The following is a 26,404-nucleotide window of genomic DNA, read 5'->3' on the forward strand; positions in this document are numbered from 1 at the left end:
AAAAATAATAATTGAAAATGAGTTAGCAGCAGGACTGAAAAATTTTTCATAGCAAGCTTGAGTGAATAAAGGATGATAATCTTGGAAATAAACAGAGAACTGCAGATATCTGCACTGGGTCACCTTGTCTCTGTACACACCTTAATAGGAACAAGTCAAGGGGTTCTTATATCACTCTTGCTTGACCTTGCTATGGACAATCTTGAATTTATATCATACCGATTTAATCTATGTTACAGATTTATTAGTCACTTCAATTCAAGTAGATTCTGTCTGCGCTGAGTCATTAAAAGCGCCAAATCTTAGCATTTAAGTAGGCTTCTAGCGTACTAAGCTGGATCCAGCATAGGAAGCTCAAATTAGTTAACGACCAGTTGGGTTCCACCGGGTGGCTCACGTGGATTTCTGTCGGTAGTGAAGGGTCAAATCACCCCCACTTTTCCATATGAAATGCTTCACGGTTCGAAGGTCCATATTTGGATCCAAAACCTGTCATATAAAATAATAATTCAGGTTTAAATATACCCCAGGTGAAGAAGTATATCCCTCGTTCTTGACTTTGTCGTAAGCCTGCAACTTTCTCTTCTGAGAGCTAATTGCAAGAACCACGCTCAAAATAAGGACAGATAGCCCTTGACGTATGATCACAATTGAGCCCAAAATTTCTGTTGCTAAGTGAAACATTTGTTAAGTGAGTTATGTCCCATGATACAGCCTTTCTTGACACAGTTGCTATGTGAATCACTAAGTTAGTGACATGGTGGTTACATGAATTTGGCTTCTCCATTGACTTTGACTACAAAAGGCAATCACATGACCCCACCCGTCAGTTGCCAAGGGCCTGAATTTTGATCATGTGACCATGTGGATGTCGCAATGGTCATAAGTATGAAAATTGGTCATGTCATTTTTTTCACTACCTTTGTAACTGAATGGTCACTAAATAAACTGTTGTAAGTGGAGGACTACCTATAACTCAGTTTATCTTGTGGACTAGAAGCATAGATCTGAAACCTTCTCCAGTTCAGTTATATCAGATGGCTGGATTTGTTCCCTTCACAATGTGACCCCTTTGTGAAGAAAGCAGTGCCATTTCAAGGCTTGCTTGTTACCCAAGCAAATTCTGCCCTAGAGAGAAGTCTTTCTCCTTATCCATGGATTCCAGAGAAAATAAAGTTGTTTTTTTTATTCAAAGTCATATCCATCCACTTAGTGGTTGAGAAAATTTATTGAGGAGGAGCCTTGCCATTAAACACAAAGTTTCCCAACTGTGGCCAGTTAAAGATGTGTGGATTTCAGCTTCAATTTCCCCACCCGGCATCTTAAAATGGTTAGATGAATTGATTTAATGGACTATTTTTTCATTTTTGGGGGTGAGGTTTGGAAACAGCTGCTGAATCAATATTGTTTCTCTGAAAATAAGACCCAACTGGAAAACAAGCCCTAGCATGATTTTTCAGAATGCTCGTAATATAAGCCCTACTCCAAAAATAAGCCCCAGTTAAGACTGTCAGCTAGACGGATGCATTTGAAACTGTATTTTCCCAAAAATAAGATCTAACCGGAAAAATAAGCCCTAATGTCTTTTGGAACAAAAATTAGTAGAAGACCCAGTCTTATTTTCTGGGAAACATGGTACTCAAACCTGAATACAGTTATACTTTTGTCCTGTATGTAGCTGACAAAACTCCAGATGTACAGCACCATTTTTGAACATTTATCCCAGTGTTTCCCGATTCTGGGAGTTGAGGTCCATACATCTTCAACCGCCCACGGGTGAGAAACACTGATTTAGGCTTTCCCAACCTGCAGTCCACCCCTTCTTTTTCAATGATGAACCTCAGAGCTGCCTACCTGGTCTTGACACAAGAGTTCGATCTTCTCCTCTGCTAAGACTGCGATGTCTTCCTCTTTTTCTTGTTCCCCAGTTTTGTCATTATTGGAAGAGCTTGTCGTCTGGGACTCGTTGTCGAGGTTTATTATTTTTTCATAAACGTGCTCCATCACCTTCCTGACTTGCAACATGTCACTGGCTGAGAGCCGGTCCCTAGGGACAAAATGGAAATTGGGGTTGAGCTGACAAGCTGGCTTTCCATACTCTAGGAAACATTTTTATTCTCTGCTGAATACTTACTTCTTTAATGTTTTTGCTCCGGAAGAGGAGTGAGGTTGGAGGTAGAAAGGAATTTTATTAAATTTTGGCATGTTTTTCTGTAAAAATAAAGCAAAAGCAGAAATCAGTCCATGTTCTATCAATCTTATAAGAAGTAGACTTACGTAGTTCATATACAGGTAGTCCTCGGCTTACAACAGTTCATTTAGTGACCGTTGAAAGTTAAACGGTCCTGAAAAATGTGATTTATGATGACTGTTTTTCATAGTTATGACTTTTGTAGTATTCCTATGATCATGTGATCAAAATTTAGATGTTTAGCTACTGGCTCATATTTATGACATTTGCAGTGTCCTGGGGTCATTTACGTCCTGACAAGCAAAGTCAACGGGGAATCCAGATTCAGTTAAAAATCTGGTTACTAACTTATCAACTAAAGTGATCAACCACTTTGGCAAGAAAGGTCATAAAGTGGGGCAAAACTTACTTAACAAATGTCTCACTTAACAACAGAAATTTGCGGCTCAATTGCGGTTGTAGGTTGAGCACTACCTGTAGAATGGGATTCAGAACATATCTGATACATACAGAACATGCTCACAGTCCTTGACTTGTGAATAGGCACTTAGTGACTATTCGAAGTGATGATGGGCCTACTTTTGGAGCAGAAGTGGTATTCAGCAGATTCTGACCAAGTCTAGAGAAACGGTAGTGGAGATTTTGAGTAGTTCGGAGAACCAGCAAATAGCACCTCTGACTGGAGATTTTACGGTATCCTTTCTCCTGCCCCGCCTATCAAGCCATGCCCACAAAACCGGTAGCAAAATTTTTTGAATCCCACCACTGTTCTGGACTACTTATAACCTGGATTCAAAGTTCCAGTTCTTGTGACCCCCTAACCCAATGGTCACACAGTCATTCTTTACACTACAAAATGTTTACAGTCCTGTGCAGCATCCCGAAAGCATGCAACTTCATTTTACATGGATTTTGCTGAAAACTGGCACTTCTGGCCCATAGCAAAACTTTGGTTCACTTAACCACAGATGTGCTTAAAGACCGCTGCAAAATCAGACTGATCACATGACCAAGCTGGTTATGTCATGGCTTATGACGAATGAGCAGGCTCCATTACAGTTGTAAGTCCACAACTATCTACATCTGATACAGATTAAGCTGTACTTAGTTAGAAACAAAATTTCAGCGTAGGCACAAGAATTCAGGCTGAGGCTCAATTTTCTTTTCCGGTCCTATCACCTCTCTCAGATCCCAGGAACATCAAATATTCTCCCAGGATTTTCAAGGATTTCTCTTAAGTGGGCATGAGAAAAAGTTAAAATAATATTTAATTATTAATTTCTAATAATTATAATTTCTAACTTGGGTGCGCCTTTCTCAGCATCCATTTATAACAGGATGAAGCAATTTTAACACTCCTCAGTAATCTTAATCCCAGGGCGAATGGCTAATGGCAAGGACTTGTAAGAAATATAGCCACAAAGAGGCTGCAGAAGATCAGAATGTTTATTCCATCTTCATTATAAGGGTACCTGACGCATACTGTAATTAATGCCCTCAACCAGTAACATTTTCAGAAAGAAAATAAAGTTATTCCACACCCCCTTGGCTTCTCGGCCCACTTACGTCCACGGTGATGTCAATTACCCATTGTGGCACAGTTTCATTAAGAAGCATGGATTCAGTTTCACCACCAGAATCTCGGCATAGCAACCTGTAGGGAAAGAGTTTGAAAAAGCAGTATGAGGTGCTGAAGGATCAAAGGGAAAAATGTTAAAAATGTAAATATGTAGGAAAATAGGTCACTAGGTCGTTCCGTTATCCCAGACAACCTACACAATCACCCTGGGAAAAAAGTTGGGATACAAATTGTGTGGGTGTGTGTAGAGAGAGAGGGAGGAGAGGAGAGAGAGAGAGAGAGAGAGATGTCAATATTTCTAGGGCTTAGTCACATGACACTTGTTGGCAAAGGTCACTTTGTCACATGACTATAGGTAGTTCTTGACTTGAGTCCACAACTGAATTCTCTGTGTGTGTGTATGTGTGGAGAAGTTATGTTGCCAAGCGAGACAGTTATCAAGTGAGCTTTGCCCTATGTAGTGGCCTTCCTTGCCACGGTTGTTAAGTGAATCACTGCAGTGGTTAAATTAGTAACCCAGTTGTTAAATGAATCCGGCTTCCTCATTTGCTTGTCAGAAGGTCGCAAAAGAGAGTCATGTGACTCTAGGATGCGGCAGCTGTCATGAACCAATTACCAAGCCCCTAAGTATTGACCCCATGTCCACGGGGAAGCTGTGAACAATGGCCGTAAGTCACTTTTTTCAGTGCGAGTATAACTTTGAATGGCCACTTTGAATGCTTAAGTCAAGGACTACCTGTATGTTATCTACCAAAGACCGGCCCTCTTCTCAGAACCTTCAACTCTAGTGGCTTGATGAAAAAGCTCCTCCCAACACCTCCTCCTCCTCCTCCTCCTCCACCCCACCCTCTGGCTTCTTTGCCAGAATTTCAGTACCTAAACAAAGTGCGTCCTCCAGCCTCCCCAAAAATAACTGGTGTGTGTGGCGGCACTTGGAAGTACCCGTTTCCTTTTTGTAGTCTGTTCTCCTGTTCACCATTCACTGTTACCAGATGGGCAAGGAAGAAGACACGTTGTTATTAAGACCACACAACTGAATTCAAGACAAAAGCATGACTTGTTATTGCAATGAAATCTAGTTTTATGTATAATTAAAATATTAAATCTTAAGATGATTAGGGGAATGAAGGCTCAAACATATGAAGAACGGCTACAGGATTTGGGTAGGTCTACTCTGATGAAAGGAAGGACTGGGGTGGGGCGGGGGGGGGGCAACATGACAGCAGTGTGTCAATCTGTCCCACCGCGCCAGACTCCTAGGACGTTGTTTTAAACCAAGAGTGTAACTTTACTGAAGATTCCATGCAGGTACAGAAGTAGAAATGCCAGTTCTAATGATTTCACGTGAAAATGGCATAGGAAAAATTTCCCCCGAACCTCCCATTGTCCATCGTCCACCAACCATTTGCACCCTCTTTGTTTTGGGAACCGTCTGCCTGCCTCAGACTCCCCCAGCTGGTCTCTGTCTCAGGCTTATTTTGTGGAAATAAATGTAGCACATATCATTCCAGCGCCAATGTCTCTCTGCTCTCTGGGAAGGAGATCCTCCTTTCTAGAACTCCAGACTACTTTCCATTTCATTTATCCATGCATCATTCAGACTTTTAGTAGGATAATTCTTCCTAAATATCTTCCTAAAAATTAGGATAATTACAGATAAATAGAACCTATGCTTATCTATAGCCAACTTCTCCATTCAGTCATATCTGACTTTGGGCCCACAGAATCATCAAGAGTCCGACGTGACTGAATGGATAACGTCATCACTGTCATCATCATCACCCCCTATACAAACAAAAGCTCTTCGGGGACCCTCCATTAAAAGCAAGAATGGGTCCAGAGAGCAAAAAGTTTAAGAACACTACCCTAGATCAAAGATCCTAACCTGTAAACAATCCGCGGCTTGTTACCACCTGGTCCGCGCAAGTGAGCCAAGCTTCATCTGCACATGAGCGGGATCTAGGTAACATGCAAAACCCATCCCCCACCCCCAATCTGTCAGGGTCCCCAATCAGAAACCAGTTCTGTGGAAAACTATTTCTTCTAGTTTAGTGTGCAAAAGGTTGGGGATTGCTGGCTTAGATGATGTTGTCCCATAGTGGTTCTATTTTTTTTTTTTTAAAGCCAGTCCAAAATATATATTTTACCTTCTAACTATGTTAGGAATATGTATATATATATGTATGTATGTGTGTATGTATGTATGTATGTATGTATGTATGTAGCATGTATATATACCGCCCATCCTGCCATCACTTTAGGAAGAACAGGCACTGATCCACATGGGTTATTTTATAAAATAATACATCAGGGCTTTCTGTAAGCCCAGGAAGCCCAAATACCAGCTTGAAATACCGACCAGAAATGTGCCAGTCCCTCAGGGGGGAAGAAAGAAGTGCTCACCATGATTCATCTCATTTTCTTCTTCATCCATGGGATTGATGTGGGTTCTAGGCCAGTATTCTAACAGAGCCTGCAGCAGAAGTCCCCCGAGGTTCACTATATATTGCAATACAAAGGAAATAAAAAGGCATGACTAATTATAAACAATTCAGGGCAGTACTGCTATTAGTCACAGATGCTTGAACAAAAATACACGGTGTTTGTTGAAGGGCGCAATCCGCCCCAGCTATATCAACCTCTGGGATTTTTCAAAAGCAGACCTGCTGTCCCACAGAATGCAGGCCTCGACTTACAACCACAATTGAGTCCAATATTTCTGTGGCTAAGTGAGCTTTGCCCCATTTTACGACCCTTCTTGCCTCTGCTGCTAAGTGAATCACTGCAGTTGTTCAGTTAATCACAGGCTGTTAAATGAATCTGGCTTCCCCATGTGCTTTGCTTGCCAGAAGGTCGCAAAAGGGGACTGCATGACCCCCCAGGGACACTTCAACTATCATAAATATGAGGCAGTTGCCAAGAGGCTGAATTTTGATCATGTGACCACAGGGATGGTGCAATGGTTGTAAGTGTGAAAATTTGTTCTAAGTCCCCTTTTTCAGTCAGTGAACTTTTGTAAGTTGAGAACTAATTGTAGCTACTAAAACATTCAGCTCCTTGACATCTGCAAGCTGGCATCTAAAGTAGTTTTACCACGTAAGCCTTAATCTTATTCTTATTACTGTACAAAGGTAAAAAGTTTAAACTGTTTAAAAGTTTTGAATATTATTTCCAAACTATTAAAAAAAATATCCATCAAGTTTGTTCCAGTTCAGAGACTGAGTCCTGAAAACTGAATGAGTTGTAAGACCAATTCCAGTATAATCAGCCAACACAAACAAGAAGCCTAAATTCAGGACAAAAACATTATATTAAAACAACACACTCACATTTTGGATCAGATCCATCTGGACTGCTAAACCCAGCATCTTTGGCTGAGACCCAAGCTGCAAAGCAGTCACTCTCATCTAAAGTGATAGTTAACATCTGCCAAAAAAACCCAAAGCCCATTAGGTGGTACTGCTTTATTGGTATTCAAACACAGAAAACCCTAATGAGCACATCTAATTTGACAGGAATTATAAGCAAATAACAATGTAATTTCTTCATTACATTATAGATCTATTTTAACCTGAATAGGATACAGAATAAAAATTATGTTTACTTCTAGATTTCCCTATTACTTTTCACTAAAGTCCAAAGAAATATTTTTTGAATTAAAATTGCTATTCTGGCTACAAAATCAAAGTGCGTATACAGTAAATGATTTTTCTTGTTCTGATACATGTGATGGGATATTTTAGTTCCTGGAAATAAGGAAATTTTTTTCTTATCTATTTTGCTTCATGCTCCACATATGCTCCATTATGTGTTTTGAGTTTAAAAAATTACACAGGCAGATATCAGAAGTCGGAGACAAGGAGATATTATGACCTATAATGATTCCTATTTGATATACTTGCTGGGTTACTGAGTGTTATTTTAAATCTCACAGCACATTGTCTGAATAAAATGTGGGAAAGGAATCCATGACTATTACCCAGAGCTCTATAGCAACTGCCTGGAATAATTAAACAGCAAAGCAGCATACATCATCTCATCTGAAATGGTTACTATTATTAAAAATGTGCCTTACCCCAGTTTTTAAGTCCACTGAAAACCAATTTGGTACATAAACCATTTTAAATCTTTTCTTAATTTCTTCTTCAAAGTCCATTTTTCCAAGGTCTTCTACTTTACATGCCTACATAATGAGAAAGCCAAACAAATCTAACAGATTACCATATACATACATGGTACGTAGCTTACTGTAAGTACATAGCATAATATATACTATAGTAATTTATATACTAATATAAAATATTAATGTACTCCCAATGGAGCAGTTGACTCAAAGTTGGCTAATTTTCTATTTAATCCACCACAATGTTTCACAAAACTGAAAGGAGCTCTTAGGACAGCTCACTGTAAGTCAGAGGTGTCCAACCTTGGCAACTCTAAAATAGGTGGACTTCAACTTCCAAAATTCTCCAACCAGCATGCTGTAAAAAAAATGCCTTACCAGGAATCTTTCTCAAAAAAAAAAAAAAAACCCCAACCCTGTTACAGCTGGGTAAGTTGTTACAAGTAGTTATAAGTATTGGTTGCGAAAGCAACTGCATGGTTACGTTTTTTAAATAAGCACACAGACATTACAGAGGGTGGTGAGCACAGCACAAAACATTGCGGACTGTTCCCTGATATCACTAGATGACCTCGCTAGGGCTCGGTGCCTTAGAAGAGTGAGGAAAATTCTCAGAGACAACTCACACCCCAGCCAGCACTTCTTCACTCTCCTGCCATCGGGTAGGAGTTAGAGCAGCATAGCCAGCCGCACCAACAGGCTGAAGAACCGTTTCTATCTGTGGGCTGTCAGATTTCTGAACAGAAAATAATTTCATGTCAACAGAGTATGATAGATTTGCGGGGCCGGCACGTTGTGCAACAAGGTCACATAGTGTAATAACATTAGGACTGGGTCAGGGGCTTCTATCCCCACTGTGAGTTGTGTTGGGGAGCAGGGGTTGCACGAAGGGAGGCTCAGCCAATCTCACTGTACACATACTCTTGACATTAAAGGTAATAACAATAACAATAATAATAATAACAATACCTTTTAGGCAAAAGAGTAATGTTTATATCTGGCAATGGCTCTTAAGAAACAGTCAGAAATAACAAGTGGCAAGTTTGGCAATTTAAAATATCATGAGTGCTACAGGAACTCCAGGCTCAATTAGACAGATACTGCCAACTTGCTTATGTTCTAAAGAAGAGGTGGGGAACTATGGACGCTTTATGATTTGTGGACTTCAACTCCCAGAATTCCTGAGCCAGCCATGCTCAGGGGTTGAAGTCCACAAGTCATAAAGGGGCCACAGTTCCCATCCCTGTTCTAAGGGAATAAAAGGGCAAGGAACAAGGAAAGGAGGAGGGTTTTAAATGCCAAAATCACATACATTAAACTACTAGTTCCACTGACCTTCAGTACATCCCAATATGCCACATTGTTGTTTGTATCTTTGGTTAGTATATGTCGCTTGTCGTTGAGAATGTGGCACTGAATGATACTTGCACCACCTAAGAAAGAGACCACAAAAGTGAATCCTATAATCCATGCCAATTTGACATCCAGAAAACATACAGAAAATATGGCATTTTCCAGTAAGAAAAAACTCGGGGGTACTAATTTCATTTTTTTCATCTTATGTTCCCTTGTACTGTTCTGATACCCCAGAAAGAAAGCATGGCAGGGTTGCTTCAAAAGGTTTGATGTTTCCATCACGTGAAATATAGAGTCAAGATTCCCGACTTTTTCCATTTAAAAAGGAAAAAAGATTATTTAGAAAATTTATCCACCCGACCCACTCACGTTGACCCTGGGCAACTTGTACCAATAAAACCGCAATACAACACCCAATCAATCCCCAGCCCCCTGGTGACAACAATCAGAACAATGGGTTCCATATCATTCAAGGATGCCCAGCCTGCTCGCGAAACCAATCTTATCTCTGATAGCGTTCCAAGGGAAGGCGCCACCACGGTGAAGGCCCTTCTCCTTGGTCTCACTAGATCAGGGATGCCAAACTCGCATCGTCATGGTGGCATCACATGACCTATTGGGACTTTTCCCCCCCTTCGCTAAGCTGGGCGTTGGCGTAGCCAGCATGTGACACATCTGGCCCACAAGCCGCGAGTTTGACAGCCCTGCACTAGATGGACCTCCTTAAGAGAGGGGATATATAGCATCCCTGCCTCCCTTCTCTGGTGGCTCAGGTAAATGTGACCGGGAAAAGACCATCTTTCAATAGTCGAACAACTGTATAAAATGATCTGGCTAAAAGCTCTTGCAAATCATTATCTCAAAGTGCTCTGGAACGGAGTATCTTGATTTTTTCCAGCTCCTTTTCCAGGAGTTCCTAAGTGGGGTCTCCACTTATGAACTTCAACTCCCAGAATTCCTCAACCAGCCATGCTGGCTAGGGAATTCTGGGAGTTGAAGTTCACAAGACTTAAAATTGCCAAGTTTGAAGACCCTTACTTTATATAACGAAGAGAGTTAAGAGGGGGCAATATTGGGGTACTTTCTTACTCCTCCCCGCCTTGGGCTGTTTACTTACCAACTGCTGAACTCCAGAACATCACAGTGCCCAAAATGACACCCAAACTAATTTTGTAGTATATACTATTTATCAGCGGTGGGATTCAAATATTTCTGCCACCGGTTGGGTGGACGTGGCTTGGTAGGCCCGCTTTGCATGCATGCACACACTTTGCGTGTATGTGCGTGCCAAACGCACGCTTTGAGCAGGCACAGAGGTGTTTGTGCAGGCACAGAGGTGTACTAACTCACCTCCTGCAAGCCTGCACGATTCTGGTTGCTTCAGCAGCAGCTGCGCGGCACTCTTCTGTGCCGCACAAAGCAGCTGCGCTCCAAAAGCAGAGGATAAGTATGAGAATGGTGAGTATGGGAGCCCAGGCGGGCGGGTGGGCCCAACAGCAAAGAGGCGGAGAGAACTGGTTCCGTCTCTGCTGCTCATCACTGCTACCGGCCAGGTAGAACCGGGCCAGACCGGTAGAATACCGCCACCGCTATTTATCTGTATCCCTGCCTTCATTAAATTAAGAGTTTGGGGGGGGAAATCCGAGATAATCACCTCACCTTTGATAACTTGATCTGGTTGTGTACACAGGGGTGTGATTGGGTTAGAACAGTCATTGTCATAATCACCTGATGCTCTAAAGTTGTGAATTCCTTTCAAATTCTGAAAAAGAAAGTGGAGGGAAAGGATAATTACCCAGTAGGAGCATGTATTTCTATATTTTTTTCTATTCCTACAAGGAATTGACAGGGTCCTCAATTTACAACTCTTCATTTGGTGACGGTCTGAAGTACATCGGCACTGAAAAAGTGAGTTGTGACTGTTTTTCACGATTACTACAATTGCAATGTCTCTACGGTGACGTAATCAAAATTCAGACGCTTCGCAACTGGCTCATATTTATGACAGTCATAGTGTCCCTGGGTCATGTTAACCCCTTTTGTGACTTTTAGACAACTAAAGTCATTGGAGAAGCCAAATTCTCTTAAATAGCATTTCTTACAACTTTAGAACTGCAATTCACTTAACTGTGGCAAGGTCATAAAATGGGGCAAAACTTAATAACTGTCTTGCTTAACAATGGAAATTTGGGGTTCAACTGTGGTCTAAGTTGAGGCCTACCCATAATTTACCTGAGACTCACAAACCAACCTTCCCCTTTAATAAACCTTATGACAGCATATAATTCAATCAAAATGAATAATGTATCAGAGGGAACTTAATTATTCTCAATCCTGATTAATATTTTTTTCCCTTGGAGCAAATGAATCTTCAAACAGCATTTAGTCACAGGACTGAGTGACAAATGAAGATGTACATTTTAAAAACATAGATTAAAACATGATTGCATTGCAGTTCATACCCATTTATTCACAGAAGACTTTGTTGTTGCAACCCACAGTGCTGGGGGAGGATCGGCAGATCGATCAAGTTCCATCTAAATGAGAAAGGAAAATCCATATCTTAGAAGGGAAACTGCTCATGAGCATTTCCTTAGGATATGATGCACGCAAAAGCCCAATGCAGAGTTAAGAAGATAGAGAAGACTGCAATTTAGCTTTATGCTCTTTTCACAGGAAGTTCTTCTCCCTTAGGTATCACAGGGAAACAATGCACAAAGAGGGAAAGATTATTCGAGTTGAACCTGACACACTGCCGACTTGAGTGTACCAACTAGCATTCTTGGCAAAGATGTGGGACATATTTTGTCACTGCCTTTTCTTCTTAGCCTAAAGCAGAGGTGGGGAACTATGGCCCTTTTTTAGACTACAGAATTCCTGAGACAGCATGGCTGGGAATTCTGGGAGCTGAAGTCCACAAGTCATAATGGAGCCGTAGTTCCCCACCTCTGGCCTAAAGCCACAGTATTCTCTGGATTTCTTTCATCCAATTACACTATGGATCTGTCCTGTTATATCTTCCAATTTCTGCCAAATGCTACAAAAAGTGAGCTGTGACCTCTCTGCATCATGGAAGTTTCCCATCAACTTGGCCAACTGCAGAACCCATGGTACAGAAAACTGCTATTGTTCTTCTCTAGCAATTCTTCACAAAAGGGGTTAGCAGAATGTTAGGAAAGTTCACTGCATTGGATTTCATCAGATCCTATACTGGAACAGATTATGTTATATTCTCTCTCGGGTGAATGAGATCAAAGAGGCACTATATTAAAAACACACAGGATCCTGAAGAAAGGACTTTCATGGCAATTAGGGGATGTCAACAGATGACACGTATTTCAGACTTCTGGTTTGGGCTTCTTCGGCGATGGACCGAAATCCGCAATCGTGCACGGTTTTGATCCGTGCTCGCCGCTGGAGCACCCCGATCTTTTGGATTCAGGGCTGAAGCCACCCCGTAGAGGTGGGAAGAGAGGGGAGACTGCCAGCTGAATCAAGGGGAGCCGCATCTCTCCTCCTCGTCTGGTCATTACTCCCTTTCCCGAATGCGGTTGCAGCAGTGGTCAGAAATGGCCACCTCAAAGAGGAATCCGACCGGACAAGATCGAGCAGGAGGGAAGACAAAAGGAGAGAGCTTGACAGACCGGGCTAAACTGAGATAACATCTATGACAGGTACCCTGGAACTAAAATTATCACAAACGTGATTCCTAAAAGATTTTTAAAGGAGCAGCGAAGAGAGGGGAAAAGGAAAATAGATTTTTTTTCTTTCTCACATTGGCTTTGAAAGTTAAAAAAGAATAGACTCAACTAAGGAATTTGTGTTAATTTACTTTGACACTAACAGGCAATTCTAAGCTGAAATTAAAGTGTCAAAGGGAAAATAAAGATTTTTGGGACATTCTAAAGCCCTCAAAAGGAGAAAAGTGGAGGGAAAAAGAAAGGGTGGACTTGGAAATAACAGAGAGTATCACCTGGAAACAAAAAGAATTAACTGTGAGACTTTAAAAAGATTTCCAAAGGATATACTATAACTGAAACTTTGCTACAATATAACAGAGCTCCCGGAAAGGAAAAGTGGAAGAAAGAAGCAAGAAGAGATAGCTTTGGATTACATGGTGATTTTTGGAATTTGGGGTGTTGGATTTTTAGTGGTTTGAATTAAAATCAATCGGGTAGGTGTTTAAAAGTGTTTAAAATGGCAGTACTCTTTGAAGAATTAAAAATGGAACTTTAAAAAATGAAAGAAGAGTCGCAAAAGGGAAGAGGATCCTTTGGCTTCGCACTTCAATTTTTAGAAACAGAGATTTTGAACTATGAAAAACAACAAGAAACGCTTGAAGAAGGGCTGGACAAAGAAGAAGCCATCTTTAACGACCAAACAATGCAATGTGGGGTAAAATGGAAAAAGGGGCGGAAAGGAATTAAAAATTTAGGCCTTGGGGAAACAACTAAAAAAAAAGAATAGTTTGAAAAGTAAATATAACATTAGAAAGAAGCAGAAGAGAGGATTACAGGAGGGATAATCAGAGAGACAGGGGGACAGAAAGGGTGGAGAGAAAAAGAGGGGAAAAGATAAAAAGGAAAAGAAGTTACAAGGGACAAAAACAGGAAACAAACATGGGAAATGTACAAGGATTAAAAGTATTAGCTTACTTAAAAGACATAGCGATAATGGTTAAAACATAAATTAAAAGAGAGGATTCTGTAAGGATACAAGAGACAGTGTTGTTATATTAGAAATAGTAATGAGCTAGAAAATATGAAATATTGATGATTAAAGTGAAAGATACAACTGGTATTGTGATGTAATGGAATGCTTGCTAGGAAATAAGAGGAAGGAATGAAAATATTTTAATTGTTTTTAAGGATTTATAAAATACAATTGAAATGTGAAAGATTTATAATGAAATCAATATCAGTTGTCAGGATGAATTTGAATGGAATAATAATTTTATTCATTATTTTTATATATTTTATCTTTTTTTAGAATTAAGTGTGTATTTTTAAGGGAAAGTACCAAGAGGAACTCAGTTGATAAGAGTTATATGATATAAAATAGATATTAGAAATTGAATGTTATAATTGTATAATGTATAAATGTTTAATGAGATTTGAAAGGATAATAATTTTAAAATATAAAGGTGACACACTCTACTTGGTAATTATAGGGGGAACCTTGCTTTTTAATGCCTGAAAGGGGGAGGGAATTTTCTTCTTTCTCTTCCCTTTCGGGATGATGATGGAAAAGAATCTATGAAATTGTAAGTAGGACAGACAAAAGTAAAAGTATAATGACTAGAAAGATATAGACATTTAGAAAGATATGTAATTGAATTAGAAAGAAATAAGATAATTATAAAATAAGGCTGACGAAAGTAAGGGAAGAGAAGAATTACTGAAAAATTGATAAAATAGTGACAAGATATGAAATTGAATACAATATACGTCTGTATGGAGATGTGATAACCTGGAATCATGCTGCTCTCAAAAAAAGATGCTTTATTTCTATTATGTTTTGTGAAAACCCAATAAAACTTAAAAAAAAAACACCAGACGACACGTATTTCAAGTATGAAAGGAAGAGTGATAACTTGTCTGTATGAAAATCCAATTTAAAAGTTTTGTAATTAGTTTCATTAATATTATTATTAAACATATGAGAACATTGCAGAAGTAAACATATATACACGACGTGTGTAATTATAAACAAAACTTTTATGGAGGTATAGCAGTGACCTCGTAACTGGATGTCTGATTCAGCTAACCAGGCAATTGCCTCTGGTGTTGCTTCCTGCAGTTTCCTGTGAACGGCAATCATTTCATTAATAGTAAAGGCCACATATAAGTCAATACAGATATAAAATACAACAGTAAAAAGGGTAAAATTATACTATGTATCTCTCCAACAATCATCGGGACAGTCAAATGAGTGCCAAAGAATGAAAAGATTTTTAGTTCTCCAATCCTGAAGAAGATCTTTAGGGAAATAGTACCTTTAGAACTGGTGCCTTTTCTTCGCAAATAAGCACACGGATATCAGGATTTCGTAAATCTGTACAATATATCTTTCTGTCTCTTCCACCCGAATAAACATGAGTGAAAGCTTCATTGACTTGAAGTGCCCATACGCCTTCATCATGGACTCTGTACGTAGCTATACATCTCTGCTGACCAAGTGACCAGAGTCGGATAGTTCCATCGGAACTGCCAGAAAGACACTGCAAGAATGAGAGTTTTTTAAAAATGCTACAATACCCAATTTTAAGCACAAAGCCTCAGAAAAAAGCAGTCTTTTGACCAACGGAATGCAATGGAGGTGCTTGATGATATTTCAATTGTTTCTCAACTTTGGTGAGTTAAAGAAGCCTGAACTTTAACACAAATTCCTCAGCTAGCATGGATAACAACAAAGAGAGTTGAAATTCACCTATCTTAGATTGTGAAACACTAAATGGTTAAAAGCTATATTTACTATATTACTTTTGTTATTAAAACGAAATACTCATCCATAGTTTGACCCATTCATGTTTGACACGACTTAAAATGCCAGTCTTGTTTATTGGCTCTGTAAAAAATACTTATAACGCATAAGTGTTAAATATGAAATTCAATTCAGGATACTCAGAGATAAGATTTATGATATAGAGTGGATTTAAATATAATTTTTGCTTAAGTAATTGGAACCATGTTACTGAAGTAAGTCTAATTGGATGAAGAAAATATTATAACATGAAAGCCAAGGAACTGGTGAAAGTACATTAAAAACATACCTGTGTACCATCTTTGTTCAGTAGCAAAGCTTTAACATTGTCTGTGTGTCCTTTGAGTTTCATAAGTTTTGCACAAGTTCTTGGGTCCCACACCCTTAAAACCTGTTAGAAAAATAAAATTGGCACCACTTCTTTAATGGTATTGTTCATATATTCTCATATTGCTTGAAATTAGGGTTTCAAAAGCTACTCACATTAATATTAATACAATGAGATGCTACCAATTTCAAAACCTTTAAGGCTTAGATCTTTTAGAAAAGCAATATTTACTCTGGAGAGCTGTCGGCCTGATTTTTTTTTAAATGGTTCTCTGTTACAGTGTTATGTATCTATATATCATTTCCACCCAACCAAATCAGCCACTTATGTCAGTGTAACACCACTTGGTTTGGTGGAGAGATTGAAATGACAAGGAGAAAACAAGAACTTATGAAGAACAAAAATTCTAGAATAAGCTTTGTTCCTGACATAGACTGAGTTATAAAACTGTACCGGGAGTTTCCCAACCAGCTAGGGAATTCTGGGAGTTGAAGTCCATGCATCTTAAAAGTTGCTGAAGTTGGGACACTCTTATGGTAAACCATGTATTTCAGCCTGTGAACATCTCAAACTTTTTTTTTCTCTCCACTCTATCCTGAAATTCTAGAAACTGAGCCGATGCCTGCAGCTTACAAAATACTGTTCTGCTGTTATGGTCCAATGATGGACCAGATCAGTAGTCTATTTAACTGAGTCAAATGCAATCCTTGCATAGCATGGGTATAGCAAGCCTAGGGTTATCAGAAATAAGAAATTGTTTAAATTTAAATTTATTTAAAGAATATACAGTACATGCCACTACTCCAAAACTATAAAATTGGAATCCTTGTATTAAAAGTATCTGCTCCTTTATGGGTTTTTTCTCCTGATAAGACAGAAACGTAGTCATACATGTCTGAAGAGGGTTCCTTATAGTTTGCCTCATTAACTCAGTGCATTAGATCAACAAGAAAATCCAAATTGATTACAGGTAGTCTTCAACTTATGTTCACTATTTGGCCCAAAATTTCTGCTGCTAAATGAGGCATTTATTGAGTTTTTCCCCGTTTTATGACTTTTCTTGCCACAGTTGTTAAGTGAACTCGCTACAGTTGTTAAGTTAGTAACCTGGTTGTTAACTGAACTTGACTTCCCCATTGACTTTGCTTGTCAGAACGTCACAAAAGGTGATCACATGACCCCGGGACACTGCAACTGCCATAAATACATGCGAGTTGCCAAGTATCTGAAGTTTGATCATGTGACCATGGGGATGCTGCAATAGACATAAATGCAAAAAACGATCATAAATAATTTTTTAAGTGCTATTGTAACTTCAAACAGTCATTAAATGAATTAGTGTAATTCAAGGATTATTGTATTACCGGTAGCATGGAGATCTTACAATTAACCATCTTTACCATAAGATGGACGACTTTTCTTTTTCTACTGCAGAAAAGGGCTCCCGAATTTGTTTCATAGCTGCGCACAAACTCTTATTCGTAATCCTTTTAGTAATTCATTTCATCCTGTGGGGATAAGCTATCTAAATTGTGATTACCTTTTCAGTGGACCCGGATACAATTACTGTTCCCATCTGATTCATAGCAAGACTGTAGATTGAGTCTTTGTTCCCACTAAGGGAAGAAGCTGTTGGATAGAAAACACAATATTATTTGAGAGAAAGCACTTCGGGAAGTTGGAGGGTGGGGGGAAGCAAACTTAAAATAACAATTCTAATAGTAAAAAAAAACCCAATAGAGCAGCTTTAGGACAGAAATTTTGAAATTTATGTCAGAATGGGGTAGTGTTGCACTTATATAATTATTTGAATCTGCAACATTCCAGTCTTATATTTTATCTTATCTTCAGAAAAGGGGGGAAAAAACCACAGACTTAGGAAATTACATAAACAAATAGCCTAACATCAATGGGAAGACACTGGAAAAAATAATCAAAAAACGATCTGTGAACGTTTAAAAACAAATAAATTTAGAACTAGCAGCCAGCCTGAGTTTGTTAAAAATAGATCATGACAAACATTTTTTTATTTCATACTTTGATAAAATTAGTAGACCAGCAAAACTCTGTGGACGTAGTACTGTATATTTAGACCTCAGCAAGGCATTTGACAAAGTAGACTACAGCCTACTTCTTGGTAAACTAGAACAATGTTGGATAGACAGCATCACCACCAGATTTGTTTTTCTGGATAACAAACCGTACTCAGTGAGGAGTCCTTAAGGGTACTACATCTACATTGACGGAAGTAAGTAGGGGGTACCACAAGGTCCTGTCTTAAGCCCAGTACTCTTCCACATCTTCATATAGATGAGGGAATAGAAGGGGAACTCATCAAATTTGCAGATGACACTAAGCTGGCAGAAATAGCCAATACCCTGGAAGACAAGCTCAGGATCCAAAAATAACTTGACAGACTTGGAACAATGAGCCCTATCCAACAAAATGAAATTTAAGGTGGAGAAAAGCAAAGTTTTGCAAAAAAAAAAAAAAAAAACCAAAGGCACAAGTCCAAATTAGGTGAAACCTGACTCAAAAATAGTAACTGTGAGAGGGACCTTGGAGTCCTAGTGAACGATCCTTAAGCATGAATCAGCAGTGAGTGGCGGCAGCCAAAAAGGTTAATACAACCCTTGATTGTATAAACAGAGGCATAGAATCAAAATCACGTGAAGTATTAGTACCACTTTATAAAGCCTTAGTAAGACCACACCCAGAATACTGCATCCAGTTTTGGTCACCACATTGCAAAAAAGATGTTGAGACTTTGGAAAAAGTGCAAAGAGTAACTAAGATGATTAAAGGCCTGGAGACTATAACATACAAGGAACGATTGCAGGATTTGGGTTTGGCTAGTCTAAAAGAAAGAAGGACTAGGGAGGACAGGATAGCAGTATTTTAGCATTTGAGAAGCTGCCCCAAAGAGGAGGGGGTCAATTTGTTTTCCAAAGCACTTGAAGTCAGGACAAGAAACAACGGATGGAAACTAATCAAGAAAAGCAGCAACCTGGAATTAAGGAGAAACTTCCTAATAATGAGGTCCATGAACGAGTGGAACAGCTGGCCTCCAGAAGTTGTGGGTGCTTCAACACTGGAGGTTTTTAAGAAGAGATTGGACAGTCACTTGTCTGAAATGGCATATGGTCACTGGCTTGAGCAGGGGGCTGGAGTAGAAGACCTCCAAGGCCTCTTCCAGTTCTATTCTGAGTGATTGATATAAGATGCCAATCTAACACTATATTGCATTGGTTTCAAAGAGAATGCCATCAACCAGATTTTTGAAGGAACAGCAACTCTTCCCAGAAACCCCATAGATAACTGTGCTATCACTGAAGATAAATGCAAGGGGACTATTACATATTAAAATGTTATTTCAAGATTGTATCAATTTTTAGGGATTCAGTGCAGAGACCATCCTGATGTTATTTTCTGAAGGACACACGGTCAATTCTATGGGCATTTTAGATTGAATTATTTGATAATCACAGCATGTTTTGTATTAGGAGTTCCCAAACTTGGACTTCAATTCCCAGAATTCCCCAGTCAGCATAGGAAAGTTGCCAAGTTTGGAGTCCCCTATCATACACAAACCAGCATGGGTTTATTTCTGGATACTTACTTGTGACAGTATTGTTCGAAGCAGTCAGTGCAGTTAGTGTATTTACATCCCAGAGGAATATTTGTCTGTCCAACCCAGCAGATGCTACCAATTCTTTGTCTTTTGCATAAGCCAAAGCTTTCACATAATCCTAAAATAAACAGAGACATGTGGCAAATAGAACTAAGTAACTAGGATACTGATACGGCATCACAAGTATTGCTTATTGCATTTTTTTGTACTTTACCTTATGGGTTCTTAGGGTTGACATGCAAAACCCTTTATGTGCGTTCCATACTTTAACAGTAGTATCAGATGAAGCCGATATCACTATAAAGATAAAATGAACTGTTTGTCTTGATGACAAGTAGTAAGAAAAATCTGTTTACCATTAAAACACAGAATCATACGACTGATAACTGCTCAGAAGCATATACAAGAATTAAATAACAGATGGATGTTTTGGGAACTTTATCTCTGGAGAAATTCAGCAGCTGTTTGTTTTTGCTCAATATTGTCAATATAAGGAAAACATTTCTATTGTTTCAGAAATTCCTAATTCATAAAATATTTTATTTTCTGATGCTTTATGACACTTGGCAATCTTATTTTAAATTTTTGCAGTTTTATTTGTCAGGTATATTAACATTAGTTGATAATGGCTTCTACTGTTTATTAAATATTACTATATAAATTGGAATTTTACATAACTGCTATAAATTGAAACAGGGCCTATGAACACAGAATGAAAAATTATGCAACTACCAAACACTGAGATAACTGACACACATCATTCTATTTCATCATACAATATTCAAAAAGTTACTTACAAGTTTTGCCATTGCAACAAAGTACAGCATCATTCACCCAATCTGTATGATGTTCCATTGATGCTATATAGGGGTCTTGCTGGAATTAAAAAACAATATTTTGAGTTTTAATCCTATATCATAAGAATTCTCTTGAGGCAGTTATGACAAGAGGCAGTTTCATCTATATTTCAGAATTACTGTTAGTAATCAGTGCATCAATTGCCAACAACTTTAGGATCCAGTTTAATTATTTGAGCCACATATTAATCCAGGGTATAGGTATAGGATTGCGATTATTTGAAGAACATTTTGGGAAGTGGCATTTTTACTGTCAGTCAGTCCTATGATTCACTGGCACTTTTTCTAGCCCTACCCTTAGTGAAAGGGCTGGCTAAATACAAAATAACAGAAGAGACGACCATGCAATGTTTTCTCAAAAATAAGACCTGGTCTTATTTTCTTTGGGGCACCAAAATAAGCACCAGGTCTTATTTTCGGGGGATGTCTTACCTGCTTACCTTAGGACAACTACAGCCAGGCTTCCCATTCCCCGACACCTGTCATACTGCTCCCCAACTTCTGTGGCTACTGGCGGTCAGATGCCATGTGGCTTGTTGTGCCAGTGATGATGTTCGTGCAGGAGGCTGTGTTGCGCCATTGTGTGTGAGAGCAGTGGCACTGGTGTAATGTACCACACAGCGTCCTGCCAGGAGCCATGACACTGGTGCAACGTGTCATGTGGCATCCGGCTGCAAGTATCCACAAAAGTCAAACAGCCGTGCGACAGGTGTCGGGGCATGAGAGCCTGGCTGCAGCGGTCCTAAAGTAAGCAGAACACATAGGGCAGCTCTAGGCTGATTTTTACTCATGCGCCTTGCCCCATCTCATACAACCAGGTAGTGGGAGGGGCTTAACTAGGGCTTAGTTTTGGGGATGGGCTTATATTGGGCACAGACGTGAAAATCGGGTTGGGCTTGTTTTCAGGCTAGGTCATATTTTCGGGGGGAAATGGTACCATCCATGTAAGATTAATTGTTGGGAGTCATGTTAGGAGCCAAGTCTGGCTGAAAAGAGGAGCACAGGCAATGATTTTGTTTCAGCGCAAATTAAGTTGGCCTTACTGAATGGATTCAGACTAAGATATGGTTAACTCATGGTTACTTCAAATCACAGATTAAAATTTGCCATTCTTTTTGTAGATCAGATAACTGAAAATTCTGAGAAGCTCTCAAATTAAAAAAAAATACTCAAAAAGTAAGCAAAAATAAGGAAAGTGTGATACTAGCTAAGACAATTCCAAACCTATTATTAAATGATGTAAACTAGTTAATTTGACTATAGGCCTAAAAGTGAAAGCATATATATGTAAAGTACATTCTATGCTTAATTTACCTTGTGTTGGTTTACACTCCATATCCTGATGATTGAATCTCGACCTGCAGTAAAAAGTCTGTTCAACGCTGGATCCAGCTGCAGTGCATTTACCCCATTGCGATTATATTTCTCCACCTCATCTCTAATTACATAAGAGACCTAAAATAATTGGTATAAATCCAACAGAAGTATTAAGAAACTATAAAGCAGAAACATCATTCTGTTCAAGCATGCTCAAAAATATCTCATTTTCATTTAAAATAATGAATTCCTAAACAACTGATGTCTCATATTAGGAATGTACAAAATTCACACATTCAGGAATGGAGCATTCCAGATAATTTGGGAATGTTCCATTCCTTTTTGTTATACTGAATTGTCTCAGCATAATTTAGCAACAAAATTGAAATTTGGACACCTCAAGCTGTATTGTTTCAAGCATTCCAGATTGCCCCAATCACTGAAACTGGAGTTTTGTAACTTGAGCTTGTTTATTTATTCATTTTAAATCTAGATTAGCCAGCAGGAACAATAATTAAGATGTACCTTCCAGGTTATGCATTTTTATGATAAATGGACATCTTGAGTTTATTCTAAACAAAAAGGCCCAGAATGTTTTATCAAACCCACATGATCTCTAAATACTTTAATTCATCTTTCAATATTCAACATTCAGCTGTTTGTAATAAGACCTTGAAAATGCTCAGGCGCATTTTTCTGCTCTAAATTTCTCATGTCGTTAGAATTCTATGATCTTTGAAGGAAAAAGAACCTGCAACAAAGAGGATCTGCTCCTAGATATTTATTTTACTTTATTTATTAAAAATATTATATGGTTGTCCAACTCACTCTTAGTGACCCTGGGTGGCTTAAAAAGAAGAAAACCCTATACAAAAACCGATAATGTCCCGTACACCCCAACAACAATCAAACAAGCTGCATGTTGGGCTCTATATCATATTGGGAGCCTCCAAACTTATTGGCTATACCATGTCTTCAGAGCCCTATATGAAGTGTCTAAGTAGTAGCAACCTTATTTCTATAAATCCATCTCTTTAAATCCACATTTTCATGCTAATTCCCTAACTATAATTAGATTTTCTTTCTTACAAAGGAATTTTAGTTCACACAACTTTAAAGAATTTTTATCACTTTTAAAAAAAAAATCATTTCTACAAGTGTTGGTATTCTCGTGTCATGCCATGCCATATCTTCAGACACAGTCCCCTTTGTGTAAGACAATGTAGTCTTATTATAGAATGACAGCACTAAAGATTCATTAATATCTGTAATAACCAAACAAATATGAGATATTTCACAATTTTACCTGATTTCCTAAATCTGAGACATGATACTATTTTGTTTTGTAGATACAATTATGAATATAACAGTATACTGCATCATATGGCAAGAAGCAATTAATCCTATTTCTTCCAGTATTCTGAGAACAACAAAACAGATTGCGAGAAGAAAAATAATCAGCAATATGAAATGTTCTGGCTACTGAAAAGATATCTCAGGGTCAGATGACCACTTTAGGATTATTAGGAGAGTGTTTTAAATGCATTCTGCATTATCTGCAGCTTTAGTGAGCAATGGATTCTGTCTTGCTACATTCTCAATACTCTTTCTCCTCCAGCAGGTGCAAACAGGGGCATGCATAAATTTATGATCTTTGCAGGACATTTACTGTGATGGAATATTGTATTTCCTAGAAGGAGCTACATTCCGCAGGGCAAAGAGACGTGAAATTTAGAATGTTTGGTTAGGAGAAAAAATTAAAACAGCCACCCGCTCCCTAGCAAGCCTCACAGTACATCTTTAATGATACAAACTGTTGCTTTAATTTGGGAAGATTTTTGCTCATAGGTAGGGAATAATATACTGTTGGAAGGAAAATCCATCTGGTTCAGTTCCAAGCTGAGAGAAAGACGCTGAAAACAACATGGAGGCTGGTTGGAAAGAAAGTTTATTGAACAGAACCACAAAGACAGCGTGCAGTTCTGGGTCAGCTGAACAACTGGACTGGTTTTACATGGGCTTTTTATACAGTATTTACAACATTTTGTAATTTGGAGGCTTGCCTTGTGTGTTATTATGTGACTGGTTTTACGTGTTTCACCAAGGCTTCCTTAATTCTAATCCTGTCAGGCATGGGTAATTGATTTTATCCTGTTATCTATTGCCTCTAGCCTGAGTTAATGTTTCAGCTTTTCTCAATGTCCTGTCCTTTATCCTATTATCCTGGAGCTGACATTCTTTGTCTTGTAAATAGGTTGGCCCAATCCTTTTTAATGGGCACAAAATATCTCCTGAGGGCTATTAAAGACTGAGTCTGCTTTCTGTCTTTAAGAGCATGTTTTTCCATTTTTCTCCCTTTGGGGGAATATAATATTCTGCCTTTTTTAATATTTCCCAAAATATTTAATTCTTCTGGGGTGGGGGGATGGGGTTCCCACAACACCATGTGTTTTTCATGGGTCTTGGGTCTTAAGATTTACGTTGTTAGAAGATCCAGATAAACAACACTTATTCCAAATGTACTCCACTATAACAAGAAACAGTTATACAGATAGTCCTCAACTTACAACAGTTCATTTATTGACCTTCAATGGCACTGAAAAAGTGAGTTATGGCTGTTTCTTCACATTTATGATCATTGCAGTGTCTTCATGGTCACGTGATCAAAATCCAGACACTTGGCAACTAACTCACATTTATGATGGTTGCAGTGTTCCAGGGTCAAGTGATCATTTTTTGAGACCTTCTCACAAGCAAAGTCAACGGAGAAGCCAAAATCACTTAACAATCATGTTATTAACTGCAATGATTCATTGGCAATAAACCTTTATCATAAAATGGGTCAAATCTCACTTAAGAAATGTTTTACTTAGAAACAGAAATTTTGGACTTGTGATCGTAAATTGAGGACTATATGTACTCAAAACTGGCGTGAGAAACACAATGATGCAGCAAAAGCTAAGCTATTTTTTTTACCCTTCACATACACACACACACACAAAAAGCTATTCAAAATGATTTTGAAAGAATAGGAAAAGGATGGAGAATTGGAAAAGCTGACAACTGGTACTTTTAAAGATCTAGCATATAATCACTTAAAAGCATTGGGACTGGCTTAGGATAGTGCCTCCAGGAGAGAAAAGCTAGCTAGGGTTGCTGAACTTAGTCACTAATGGATGTAATAAAATGATATCAAAGATAGAGTGAAGCCTATTCTGGGTTTAATATACCCAGCTTCACATTTTAATCTTTGGGGTATTTTTTACTGGAAGAAAATTGATTCATTAAAACCCAAAGTAGTATATATAAAACCCGTAAGAATCCAGACTGCAAGTGGGGAGACTCAATATTCCACTTTTTGTTTTCTGTAAGGTAGGCTCAGAACACAAGATCCCTCACCGAGTTTCAAGGTGAAATGGAGAGACTCCCCAGTCTTTGTCTGGAATTTTTCTTTGTGACCCACCTCAACTCTCATATTATATTAGATCTGTGACATCATTATTTGAAGAGGGGGTCAACATATTTTCCAAGGCACCTGGAGGCCAGACAAGGAATAATGGATGGAAACTGAACAAAGAGAGATTCAACCTGGAAATAAGGAGGAAATTTTCTGACAGTGAGAACAATCAACCCATGGAATGTGGGAGCTTCATCACTGGAAGCTTTCAAGTGGACTGTCATCTGTCAGCAATGGTGTAGGGTCTCCTGTTGGGGGGGGGGGTCGGACTAGATGACCTACAAGGTTCCCCCCACTCTGTCATTTTGTTCTGAATTTTTTAGCCGCCCAACTCCAGTGGACTCTGGGCAGCGAAGTAGGCCACCCAATTCAGAGGTAGATAGGACTTGGGGGTTATTGTTGTTTTTCACAGCTTGGGCCGAGGAAGAGTGGTGTGTCACGGGGGAAATAAAAGGCCACACGCCACCTCTCACAGCAGAAAACTGTTACGGCTCCGAGCAACGCAGGAAGCCGAACAATCTTTCCACCTTCCCCAACGTGACACCCGCCAGATCTCGGGTGGGGCAAGCCCCATAATCCTCGGCCTCGGGGCCGAGAGGTAATACAAGGCGAATCCCCACACAGGAGGGGAGGCGAGGGGGAGAAAGCCGCCTGTCCACTCCGCCCTTCGCCTGTTGTTCTGCTCGACAAGCCACCACGCCGCTCGATCGTTCGTCGCTTCGATCAGCTTAGCTCGGCCACGATGGTCTTCCCTCACCCTCCCTTCAGCTTCTATTCCCGCCCGGGCGCCCCTTTCGCCTCCTTCACCTGCACTTTCCGCCGCCCCGCTGTATTCTGTCGGTGATGAGCCGCCATCTTACATGTTGACACTCTGTGGTCATATCCGAGGGAAGATTTTAAAAACCTCCCGGAAGTCCCACCTTTAGAGGCGGGGACTGTTGTCTCCTTTTTAACTCAGGCACTGAGGCGGGACTGAGTAGAAAAAGGGGCGTTACGCGTGGGTGTGTTTTGCGCGGTTGCTATAGCAGCGGTTATTGTGAAACCGCGCTCGAGATTGTTTTTCATCTCGCGAGATTTGGAGG

General features: G+C 39.3%; 1 protein-coding gene across 1 annotated transcript; it reads right to left on the reverse strand.

The window, feature by feature from the left end:
* WDR48 (WD repeat domain 48) lies at positions 1-26,195 on the reverse strand. Its single transcript, XM_026718478.2, has 19 exons — positions 26,130-26,195; positions 21,863-22,003; positions 20,489-20,567; positions 19,906-19,988; positions 19,680-19,809; positions 17,601-17,689; positions 16,022-16,123; positions 15,245-15,469; positions 11,712-11,786; positions 10,909-11,011; positions 9,229-9,326; positions 7,846-7,953; positions 7,100-7,196; positions 6,174-6,269; positions 4,647-4,752; positions 3,758-3,845; positions 2,135-2,211; positions 1,855-2,047; positions 1-489 (listed from the first exon to the last, which is right to left on the reverse strand). Exons 1-19 carry the CDS (start codon positions 26,175-26,177, stop codon positions 394-396), a joined length of 2,034 nt encoding a protein of 677 aa, XP_026574263.2. The 5' UTR covers positions 26,178-26,195; the 3' UTR covers positions 1-393.
* Positions 26,196-26,404: the final 209 nt, after the last annotated feature.

The sequence above is a fragment of the Pseudonaja textilis genome, chromosome Z (genome assembly GCF_049901715.1).
Source record: "Pseudonaja textilis isolate UNSWEBS1 chromosome Z, rPseTex1.2, whole genome shotgun sequence".
NCBI lineage: Eukaryota > Metazoa > Chordata > Lepidosauria > Squamata > Elapidae > Pseudonaja > Pseudonaja textilis.